This window comes from Bos indicus, chromosome 23 (genome assembly GCF_029378745.1).
Source record: "Bos indicus isolate NIAB-ARS_2022 breed Sahiwal x Tharparkar chromosome 23, NIAB-ARS_B.indTharparkar_mat_pri_1.0, whole genome shotgun sequence".
Classification (NCBI taxonomy): domain Eukaryota; kingdom Metazoa; phylum Chordata; class Mammalia; order Artiodactyla; family Bovidae; genus Bos; species Bos indicus.
Window position 1 is genome coordinate 25,493,652 of NC_091782.1, and position 12,778 is coordinate 25,506,429.

The following is a 12,778-nucleotide window of genomic DNA, read 5'->3' on the forward strand; positions in this document are numbered from 1 at the left end:
GGTCCATCCATATAGTGGAATACTGTCCCCCACAATAACAAGGAATAAAATACTGTTTCTTGCAGCAAGTTAGATAAATACCAAAGGTATCCTCCAGTGAAAGAAGCCAGTCTCAAAAGGTTACATACTATGTTATCCCATTCGTATGACTGTTGAAAAGAAAAAGCTACCGTGACAGGGAATAGATTAGTGACCTCCACGGGGATATGAAAAGAAGGTGTAGCTACAGAGATGGAGCCAAAGGGAGGGCTTTTTCAGGCTGATGCAACTGTTCCATATCTTAGTGGTAGTTACATAAATCTACTCATATGTTAAAAAAATGGACATCAAAAAGTCCATTTTACTGTATGTTGTTATAAAAAAATAAATATTAAAAAGTCTAAAAAACAACAAAAACTGCTTCCAGGATTTCCTGTAAAACCTCTTCAACAAATACCATCTAATCAAGCTGTTACTGCCTCACTCTTCCACTGCCCGAAATAGATGTATGTTTGAGGATCACCAGAAACTGTCAAGAGTCTCCACCTGGAAGACAGCGAGAAAAAGAAACAAACAGGAGAAACAAAACCCAGTGGAGACAATGCCAGTATAGAAATCAGAAGGGAAACTTAATAACATCAGCGAAATAAGACTATCATGTTCATGAAAGAAGAAGCCTAAAAAGGAATTTTTCAGAAAAAAAATAATAGGAGAGTAGAATTAATACATTAAATAGAAAAAAACATCTAAGAAAGTAGGATAAAAAGGCAATGGGAAATCAGAGAGAAATTAAGAAGATTAGAAAAGTAATTCAGGAAAGCTAATATCAAAATAATAAGAGTTTAAATAAAACAGAAAATATAGAGGACATAATTATCAAAGAAATAAGTAAAGAAAATTTCCCAAAAGGAAAGGATATGACTTTGCAGACTGAAAAGTCCTGCCCACTGCCTAGCAGAGTGGTTAGAAGAAAAAGCCATAGCAAAGTTACATCATACTGAAATTACAAATACCAGGGACAAGGATGAGATCCCAAAAATCTCCAAAGAGGAAAAACTAATAGGTTACATATAAAAGACTTAGAATTAGAGTATCTATAAACTGGGTTTTTTGTGTGTTTTTTTGCAAAGTCACTCAGCTATATACATTTGTGTTGTTTAGCCACTAAGTCATGTCTGACCGTTTTGCGATCCCATGGACTGTAGCCCACCAGGCTCCTCTCTCTATGGGATTTACCCAGCAAAAATGTTGGAGTAGGTTTCCATTTCTTTCTCCAGGGGATCTTCCTGACCCAGGGGTCAAACCAAATCTCCTGCATTGCAGGCAGATTCTTTACCATTGAGCCACTGGGGAAGTCCTCCAGTTACATATACATCCCTTTTAAAATTACTTTCCATTATGGTTTATCACAGGATATTGAATACAGTTCCCTGTTTATCCATCCTATATATGGTTTCCATGAAGCATCTAAAAACCCTTTAACTTCAGGACTAGAAGATAGAAGACGATGAAGCATCAACTCCAAAGCATCAAGGCAAAGTGAACTCCAACCTAGTGGTCTATAGTAACAACCTTCCAAGAACGGGGTCTCCATTTTTAGGTCAAAATCTTTACCTTCCACAGACCATCAGTTTAAAAAGTTGCCATAGGCTAAAACAATGAGAGTTAAATCAGAAAAGAGGCAGATGGGGGAAATAGGAACAAGAATACTACAGAGACATGAAGAAATTCTACAGAATGTTGGTCAAGAGAAATTCCAAGACCTAGCTCTGAAACACTTTTTGCAAACCGGTGGTACAAGTTAAACACTTGGGATTGTGTGGGGTTTGGCATCATCCACTAAAGCTAAAGGGCCAGCCTCTGAGCCAGCAGTTTTAAAATCTGGCACATACTCAACAGATATGCATATAGAAGATTGTTCATAACATCTTTCTCTGTAATAACCCTAAACTGGAAACAGGCAAATGTCCAGCAATAGCAACATGGCTTTAAAAACTATGATACAGTCCATAAAAGAACTGATGCTTTCGAATTGTGGTGCTGGAGAAGACTCTTGAGAGTCCCTTGGACTTCAAGGAGATCAAACCAGTCAATCCTAAATGAAATCAATCCTGAATATTCACTGAAAGGACTGACGTTGAAGCTGAAGCTCCAATACTTTGGCCACCTGATGTGATGAGACGACTTATTGGAAAAGACCCTGATTCTGGGAAAGATTGAAGACAGGAGGAGAAAGGGATGACAGATAACAAGATGGTTGGGTGGCATCACTGACACAATGGATATGAGTTTGAGCAAACTCTGGGAGATGGTAAAGGACAGGGAAGCCTGGTGTGCTGCAGACCATGGGGTTGCAAACAGTTGGACATGACTTATTGACTGAACAACAACAATGACATAACAATTGGAAGAATAAATTATTGAAACAGATGAAAACATGAATGAATCTCACAGACATAATAATATGCCAAAGAAGCCAGGCACATTAGAGTTGCACGATGTATGATTCCATTTACATAAAGTTCAAAAACAGATTGGAAATTAACCTATACTTGAGAAGTCTGAATAATGGTTCTCCTTTGGCTGGGGGGTAGGGGTTGGGGTTAACTGGGAGCAGACATTAGGGGTTTTAGAGGAACTGATGATGTTCTATTTCTAGATCTGGGTGGTGTGCATGTGATTTTGCTTTACAAAAATTCATAGAGCGCTTCACTTGTGATCTGTGCACTTTTCCCCATAAATGTCATATTTCCATGAAACATCTGTTTTAAAAAGTATAACAAATACTAGAGAAAAGTAATGAATGAGACGAGAGGGTGAAGAAGTTAAAGAAGTTTAAGGTCCTTGCATGGCTCAGGTGAAGTTTAACAGTGCCAATGTAATTAAAACTTTGTGAAGATGAGCAGGCGTGTCACAAATTTAAGTCCAAGAACCTATATGATTTTAACAGAATGAATAACTTTCAAATGAGTGTATATTAAAAAAGATATTATTCAATGCAAGACAAATCAAGTTTGAAAAGTAGGGAAAAAAGCATAGATAATGAATTCCAAACTGAAAGCACAAGATAAAATGGTAGAAATAAATGCAAATATATGGGAGACATCAGCATGTGGATGGTAATTGAAACCACTAGAGAAAATGAGATTTCTCCCAGGGAGAGCAAGTATATGTAGAAAAGAAGGAGACCTAGGATGGAATTTAGAGAAACAAAAAGATGAAAGTTCTAAATTGAGGAAGACAGATCCACCAGTGAAAATGAAAAGTAACCCTGAGAGAAATAGAATGAAGCAACCTCAGCAGCATTTTCCCGAATAAGATTTTTTTTTAAGTAGTATCATTTGCTTGAATGAATTACAGTAACAGCAAAAAGGCAACCATCGTACAGATACTTCCAAAAGTGGGGTGATCATAATTTACATCCAAATCAGGACATCTTGGAGACTGTGGAAGGGGGTGCTAATTAAAAGCAAGGCTAGGACAGCAGAATAAACCAAGCTTGGATGTATAGTGATGGTTTGCACACCTCTTATCTTGCATAATAAAGCCATTCTCACTGAAAATTATTCTACTCATCTCAATACCAAGGTAATGTTGGGTATGAAAGTACCAACATAAACAAATATATCTAATGGGAAAAAATCCTTTCTAATAAACAATTCTTCCAGAAACTAGTGTTTGTTTTAAAACATGACTCACTGATCATTGTGTGTCACCAAAATAGGCAGGTGGAAGGTCTGAGAATGATTAAGCCAAAGTGTCTGAAATTTTTAATTCCTAAAGAAATGGCAGATTTGAAAGAAAGAGGCTAAACTCAGATTTCTACAACCAAAGAGAGGTTGGCATCCTTTTTTTAAAAAAAAACAACTAATACAATTTTATACAACAATAAAGCAGTTCCCAAATAAATCTGAGCAATAGTGTGCTAAATAAAGATTTACAGATTTTTCGTTTGTTTGTTTTTAACCCTAGAACTTTGCAAAGACTTTAATGGGTTAATACGCAATGTGAATTTCAGAGGATGGGAGGGATGGTAAACAGCATGTGTATGTGTGTGTACGCTCAGTCACTCAGTCTTTTCTGACTCTCTGGGACCTTGCAGACTGTAGCCTGCCAGGCTCCTCTGTCAACGGAATTTTCCAGGCAAGAATACTGGAGAGGGCTGCCATTTCCTACTCCAGGGGATCTTCCCAATCCTGGGATCGAACCTGCATCTCCTGTGTCTCCTACATTGGCAGGCAGACTTTTTACCATGGTGCCTAGCACATCCTATATGTAATTAACCTAAGAATCTTCCTTTTCTCAGACCCTCTCTTGGAACTAGCCTTCCATGGAAAACACTTCAGAGAATATTGGAGTAAGCACTAATAAATACTTTGTGCCAAGGCCATTTTCCCATATGTAATTAAATGAATATTGGACCAGGCGTGATATCCAGGTGTCCAAGCTCCACAATACTGGGCATGATCTTGGGTTCTCATATGGCTTCTCAAAGCTTCCATTTCTGTACCTGTAAATTCAGGAGTTCTAACTAGATCCTCTCTTAGGTATTATTTATCTCTAATATTACATGACTTTATGTTTTATTGGGATATAGTTGCTTTACAATATTGTGTTAGTTTCTGCTGTACAATGAATTGAATCACTTATATGTATACATATATTCCTCCCTCTTGGATCTCCTTTCCACCCCCTCCCCATCCCAGCCTTCTAGGTCACCACGGAACACTGAGCTGAGCTCCCTGCATATACTAGTGATCTACTTTACACGTGATAGTGTATATATGGCAACCCCAATCTCCCAACCCATCCCGCTCCCCCTTTACCTCTGTGCCCACACGTTCTCTACATCTGCATCTTTTTTCCTGCCCTGCAAATAGGTTCATCTGTTCCACTCTTCTAGAGTCCACATTTATGCATCAATTTATAACATTTTTCTCTTTCTGACTTATTTCATCCTCTATGACAACCTCTAGGTCCATCCATGTCTCTACAAATGGCCCAGTTTCATTTTTAATAGCTGACTAATATTCCATTGTGTATATGTGATAATGTCATTCATATACACAATAAATTGCATGGCTTTAAGATTCAGATGCCTAACTAAGACCTAGATCATGCCTATAAAAAATTGTTTAACATTTTCCATCCAAGGACTTTGGTCCTGCACTTACTTGTTAAGAGACTGAGAAGTTCTCAGCTGTATTGCATCGCTGGTGAATTATACCCCAGGGGTGAGATTATATTTGTTATGATAAGCACCCTTTTGTCATAATCTGAATCTTAATTGATGTCACTCTTCCACTAATTATGATGTCTATTTAGCATCAATTAAGATGTTGTGACATTAATTTGCCAGGACACTTGGTTCTTCAGCTTGATGGGCGTTTTGTTTTTAGCATCTTCTCTAAGGTTGTTTCTGAGAAATTTATGGGCCTTAGGTCAAACTGCATCACAGAATCTAAATCTGGATCTCATCTCTCTTGAAAACTAAGGAACTTGAACCGAAGAATCATCTCTCAAGGTGGTAATCTTTTCAGAGAAAAGGAAAAACTGGCAGGTATTTCCCTCCTAAAAACAAGGATTCGGAAGAGAAAGAAGGAAGGAAGCTGGAGAATTAAACGTAGGAAAATGTAGCTTAATAAGAAAGTGATTTTTTAAACTCAGTATTGGTATCTGTAGTTATGAATCATCAAAGGAAGCAGCAAAGTAAAAACTTATCACTTAAATGTCAGTTGGTCAAAGCATTCAGGAATGAGCTAAAGAGAACACTCTTCCCTTGGTCCCCAGAAGTACTCTAGGTCCCTTCCATCTATGATTATTCTGAACTGTGACACTAAAATGCATGTAACTCCTTCAAGAAAAAGAACGAAGGGAGTCATTATAGGTCGGAAACCAATGGCAGCCATGGTCTTCCCTTGAGAACTAGTACTTCTTAACCAAGAAGTCCTCAGCTCAGCTACATTCTTGTCCGCTGGCCATGCAGTGGTGGGGAAGTCATCCATAGTTTGATGTTTATCACATAGATACACACACTGAGGTAAATATTAGGGGATCACTTAAGAAACCCTAGTAAACTACAGCAAACAACACAAATTTATATCACCATTTTTTTTATGGCAGGGGGCCCTAAATAGAGTAAGAACCCTATGAACAAAATGTTGATGTTGAAACTTGGCAAACCACAGTCCATAAAGACGAAATGGACTCACATTATTTCATAAACTTTGTGAGGTTAGAGTAAATGAACCTAAAATTATTAGACTTTTTAATTGGTGTGGATAAAAACCCTAAATCGCAACCAGATAAGAGTTCTGTGAGCCACTCAGGGCTTTTGTGATTTATATGAACACAACACACCGAAATCTTATGTGTGCTTGAATTTTATGATAAATATCACCACTGCTACAAATCAAAGAATCCTCTAACTTTGACCAACTAAACACAAGATTTGCTAAAGAATTCTATTAAAACTACATATCCTGAATCATCAAAGGACCCAGAACATATGATTCTGTTTTGATGAACAACTTAAAAGAATCACATGAAGGCACTTACCTTGTGGGCAAAATGACCCAGTAGTAAGCTGTCAGTAATTGATGTATTTGCATCACTTTCCAAGACATCAATTCCAAAATCTCTGCATGCATAAACCTGGAAGTTTTTCAGGTGAAGATTGCTACTTCTAAAAATCTATAAAAGCAACAATATACGTTATGTCAAAGGTCTGAGGCTCGGCTTTTCTTGCAGATTTCCTGTAGCTTCTTTAATTATTGATTAAGTACAAATGAGTGTGCTATATCATATTTAAGCTGCTTTTGTCCATCAATATCTGTGCAGGCAACCCAAAGTTGCCGTGAGGTCAGCATTAACTAGCCCCCTTTGTAACATCCCCTCTGCGCTTTTCATTTTTCTTCCTAACAACTGATGCATTATAAAGGTCAATGTGAATTCTTCATGTATTTAAAATAAGCTTGCAACTGTCAAATTACACAAAATTGATGGAGAAAAACAAAACATCCAGGAACTTCAGTACTTAATATTTACCTCAGTGTTATTAACTAAGATTGTCAAACACTTGCAAATATGAAATAAGTAATTCAGCATGACTATATATTCAAAATACATTCTATGTGTATACAGCTTAGGTTAGTGGCTCCAAACAAGGATCAAGGATTAACCAAACACGCTTGTTAGAGTTGAAAGAATTACACTAGCTTGGGGAACAGAGGCCTAAGTTTTTAACCTGGCACTGATATTAGCTAATTATGTGATCTTCAGCAAGACTTTTTACTTCTCCCAGCTCTCGGTTCAACCATTTTGAAAATCAGGGTGGAGGTCAGGACTGCCAGTTAAACTTACACAGTCACCCCTCTGTTTATTAAATAGGACCATGTTTACATTTGTATCTTCAAGTGGGAGTCTCCTATTAACTAAGACCAAGGTAAACTTTCATGCATTGGAGAAGGAAATGGCAACCCACTCCAGTGTTCTTGCCTGGAGAATCCCAGGGACGGGGGAGCCTGGTGGGCTGCCGTCTATGGGGTCGCACAGAGTCGGACACGACTGAAGCGACGCAGCAGCAGCAGCAGCAGCAACCTTGATTTACCATAGGTTAGTGCTTTTACTTGTCAATCAGTTTCTGTGCTTGACTTTTCAAGAACTGAATAGCTTGCCTTTCCCACTCTACATGCACTCTACATTACCTTTTATAAAATGATAGATCTTTGAAGACACAGAGGTCTATGTAAACAATATAGCTATGACCTGAACTAATTTGACAACAGTTTTTACTTCATTACAGGCATCAGACCCTTTGGAAGGTACAAATTGTCTCTCTGCATAAGAGGGATTTGTCCCCATTATATTCACTGTGCTAATGAGAAACAAAGTACTTTATCAAATTTAATGAAAACAAAATATTTAGTACAACTGGGATTCTTCCTGTTAGCTACCCCAATTTTGTATCTTGTAACTTTCCCCCCATCTATAATCATTTTCCTTATGTTGAATATGTGAAATAAATACCTAACCTTCTTACTGTGACTTAATTATATGTTTTATTCTATTTTCTGCATGTCCTGTAGATGTATCTCTTCATCTTTGTATCTTAGGCTCCATATTTCTCCATGGCAGAGACCAAATGTATGTAATTTTCTCTGTGTAACACCAAATAGAGACCCTGGATAATTTTTACATGGTATTGGTAATAGTGAGCATACAAAGCTTTCTTATAAGAAGTCACTGCAATAAAGAAAAGTAAATGAGTAACATGAACATTTTCCTTTCAAAGAAAATAAAATTTGGCCCATTGGTAAAGGGGAGAATGCCACTTTGACCTGGAATTTTTGTGTTTCATTGATGAACAGCACTTTTTCTTATGACTGAAAGCGGATGTTAGGTATCAAGCACACAACTTTTGCAGTCTGGACTCTGCACCTGATTTTGCTACTAACAAACGGTGTGACCCTTGGCAAATCCCTTTACTTTCTGAGCCTTAATCTTCTCCCCAAATAAGCATGTGAGGGGAAGAATACATGACCTCCTTTGATTCTTCTTGGTTGCAAATCTCTACGATTCTGTTGTTCCCTTAGAGCTTCTGAAAAGTCACCACAGAGGCAATGGACAAACCTTGGCTTTCTGATGAGGAATCTGTTCATTCAACAACTATTTGACACACACACCTATGATGCTGTTGGCTCCTTAAAGCTGTGATAATATAGCAATCCTCCCCCAGAAACCAATCATCACCTTTTAAGTACAGATGCAGAATAAGAAAACGAATGACATTTCTAACTTTAAAAAATTAAAGAAACATACCTGGGCACCACCTGCACTTCCCCAAACTGTGAAATTCTGGAACAGGGTGGAGCCAGCGCTATTATCCCAAGGAGGCTGGAATTTAGGGTATACAAAGAGACCGGACCTGGGGAGAAAGATAAAGAGTGAAATTTGGCTGATTTCTGCATTCCATATGTCTCACTCATTGGAAAATATAAAACTGAAGATACTGAATAAGGGAATAAGTGAGACTGAAGACGAGGTCTTCTCTCTGAGGGTCACTGCCCATCCCTCCGCCTTTCTTTCTGTGACCCTCTGTGACCTGCTCCTGGATCTCAACAAGGTGCAGGTTGCTGTGGTGCTATTCCATTCCATCAGCCCCTGTAAATTCTATCAGCTCCTTCCTAGGAACCTGGACACCCCTGACTAGCCCTACAGAGCCCCACTCTTCCATCAGCCTTCTTCTAGATCCACCCCTTTGCTGAGGAAGCCATATACCAGAGCCTATAACCCATGCAACTTTTGTGCTTCTCCCTGAAATGGCCTAGCATTGTGGCATTTTTGGATACCTTCTCCCCTCATATCCCAGGGTTGCTGAAAGCTGCTAGATAAAAAAACTTCATTATCTTAATAATAATTTCATGACACATGTACTGATCCTACCTCAGCCAGCACTTCAACATGGCTGAACAATGGTGCTTAATCCTCATTCTAGTCTCCTTATAATTTCCCATCATTACAATATTGTCTCACTATTACTAATGTAACTATTATCAGAATCATTTATATTGAGGAATTCCCTGGAGGTCCAGTGGTTAGCATTCTGCACTTTCACTGCTGAGGTTGCAGATTCAATCCCTGGTCAGGGAAACAAGATCACACAAGCCACACAACACAGCCAAAAATAATAATATCAATAATAAATTGTTTAATAGAATTATTTCTATCAACTATTGAGTTCTTACCATATTCCAGATGTTCTCTTAGGTGTATAACATAAGTCATCTCTAATTTTCAAATCAAACTTTCAATAGAGATGTGGCCCTATTTTACAAATAAAGGTCTGACTCTTTAGAAAAAAGCAAGTTACTCAAAGTCCAGCTCTGAATCAAGTCCCGACTGACTCTGAAGCTCACATTTTCCTTACTTTTCTACCATGGTTCCCAGTCCTTGCTCTTAGCAGATGACTGCATCCTCTAAATAGCAAAGACCTTGAACTAGTCACTGACATCTCACAGTGTGCAAGTCACAGGCAAAGAGCCTCTTCTCCAAACCTCGTCTCCCCACTCAGCTCCTGAGCTCAGGCATTCTGGCCTCCCAAGTGCCCCCAGTCTCTTGGGAGTTTAATTCATCTCTCTATGAAATTGTTCTCTGGCCACAAAAGGCGTCCTGTGTCCTGTGCCCCCTCAAATGACCTCTCTCTCTGTTCCCTTTCCCTTCACCACCAAACTTATGACCGAAGATGCTCACTCAGATATATCATCAAATCTTACATGGATGCCAAGCATTATTCAACCTTCTCTATGAGTCTTCTACAAAAAAAAAATAAAAAGTTACACCCAAAATGTAGATGAACTTCCCCAAAGTTACCTTGTACAAGAATGTGCACTATTCCGTGTAAATGAGAGAAGTGGAGCTTGGGATGTTTGGTTGGTCACAAGATGAAAAAAGTAGCCATAACCAGCAGCAAACACCCTGTTTCCCTGCAGAAATTAAATATAGTTTAATCATAGTTAATCCATTACAATAAGGCCGCTGGAAACACTTTTAAATGTGCTCATTCTTCTTTCTCACTTAATTCCTACCAAGTCATATTGATATACCTTGATCATACATTCATTCTGAAAAACAAGCTGTGGGGTGTGTGTGTAGGTTTGCGTATGTATAATGGAATATCACTCAGCCAGTAAAAAGAATGAAATCATCTCATTTGCAGCAACATAGATGAACCTAGAGATTATCATACTAAGCCAAGTAAGTCAGAGAGAAAGACAAACACCATACGGTCTCACTTATATGTGGAATCTCAAATACAACACCAGTGAGTATATCTTTGAAAGAGAAACAGATTCACAGACATAGAGAACAGACTTCTGGTTGCCAAGGGGGTAGAGGGGTGGGAGAGGATAGACTGGAAGTTTGGGATTAGCAGATGCAAACCATTATATGCAAGATGAATTAACAACAAGGTGCTACTGTATAGCACAGGGGACTGTATTCAATATCCTGTGCTAGATTGCAATGGAAAAGAATGTGAAAAAGAACATCAAGATGTATAACTGAGTCACTTTGCTGTAGATCAAAACAAATATATCCTCATTCCTCCTCCTCCAGGCAGTTCAACTGGACTTTAATTGCCCCACCTCAATAGCTGGAATCTCATGTTAACACATCCTTGTAAATTTCCACAGTGACGAGCTTACTTGTATCACCTAATCCAAGCTCTTCTCTTTGTTATGTGAAAAACACTTGGGGCCAAAGGCCTTCCTAAAGCCAAGTCTCCACAAAGAGTTCTCTCTGATCCTCTGAACAAATCACTGATTTGACTACCGGCTGAAGGCCAGTAATAGCACTATCCATGCCTTAGCTCTGAGACACAGCTGCTGCTGCTGCTGCTAAGTCGCTTCAGTTGTGTCCAACTCTGTGCGACCCCATAGATGGCAGCCCACCAGGCTCCCCCATCCCTGGGATTCTCCAGGCAAGAACACTGGAGTGGGTTGCCATTTCCTTCTCCAATGCAGGAAAGTGAAAAGTGAAAGTGAAGTCGCTCAGTCGTGTCCGACTCTTAGAGACCCCATGGACTGTAGCCTACCAGGCTCCTCCATCCATGGGATTTTCCAGGCAAGAGTACTGGAGTGGGTTGCCACTACCTTCTCCACTGAGACACAGCAGCTGAGTTCAAATACAACTCAAATCCCCTCAAGGTACTCTTGTCACCATTCAATCATTTCAATCACCTATAATTCTTGATAAGATTTACCTTCTAAATAATTTAATGCCTTTTATATGCTCATGTACTCTTGCCTGGAGAATCCCGTGGATGGAGGAGCCTGGTAGGCTACAGTCCACAGGGTCGCAAAGAGTCGGACACGACTGAGCGACTTCACTTCACTTCATGCTCATATAAAACCTAAATTCTCCAATTGATGATATGAGTTTGGGGCTGTAATTCTGAGCAAACAACACAATGAGCTTATTTTTATATAATTCAATTAAATACCTGCAAATACCCATCATTATATAGTATATTTTAAGACAGAGTAGAAAGCCAACTCCCTAAAGAGTGTAATACTGGACACAGAGGTACTTTGTTTGGTTATATCCAATGTTTACAAAAATGTGCATTTTATTGCACCATTTTAAAACCAGGAGACTTGAGATAAAAACTCAGACACTTTTTAAAAAAAATTCTGAGCCCAACTCCTGTGGGATAGCCATAGATTAGCTGGGGCTAAGAAGAGTCTGCTGTCTTGGACTATGGATGACTTTGCCATGCATGCTGCTAAGTCACTCAGTCACGCCCTACTCTTTAAAACCCTATGGGCTGTAGTTGGCCAGGCTCCTCTGTCCATGGGATTCTCTAGGCAAGAACACTGGAGTGGGTTGCCATGCCCTCCTCCAAGGGATCTTCCCAACCCAGGGATTGAACCCACGTCGCTTATGTCTCCTGCATTGGAAGGTGGATTCTTTACCACAAGAACACCTGGGAAGTCCCCACCTGGAAAGTCCCCACCTTTCCTGCTTCAGTTCTTTATGATATCAGGCTGATCCCTGTAGCCACTGACTTTACAACCTCTTAACCCCAGGCAATAGTCAATGCTATGTGGGCTATTCTGTTTTAGTGGGAGGAATGAACAGCCAACAGATCAGGATGCTAGATACATCCTATGTACTTGTGGGCATCTGTCCTGTCCCATGGGAACCCAGAGAAGGAAAGCCAGGGAACAAGCTGCCCAGTCTCAGCTCTACACCTTGTGTGACAGGGGTAAAGGGAGCCCTGAAATAGGATGTTTTAAAA

At 39.3% G+C, this 12,778-nt stretch overlaps 1 protein-coding gene across 11 annotated transcripts in view; it reads right to left on the reverse strand.

Annotated features, from left to right (window-relative positions):
- The window catches only part of PKHD1 (PKHD1 ciliary IPT domain containing fibrocystin/polyductin), a 443,081-nt gene that overhangs the window by 233,996 nt on the left and 196,307 nt on the right, over window positions 1-12,778 (reverse strand). For all 11 annotated transcript variants that reach the window (XM_070778107.1, XM_070778111.1, XM_070778110.1 and 8 more), the window contains 3 exons: window positions 10,351-10,463; window positions 8,800-8,905; window positions 6,538-6,672 (listed from right to left, as the gene is read on the reverse strand). In XM_070778107.1, the coding sequence (XP_070634208.1) occupies window positions 6,538-6,672; window positions 8,800-8,905; window positions 10,351-10,463 (354 nt within the window). The remainder of the gene's footprint in view (window positions 1-6,537; window positions 6,673-8,799; window positions 8,906-10,350; window positions 10,464-12,778) is intronic.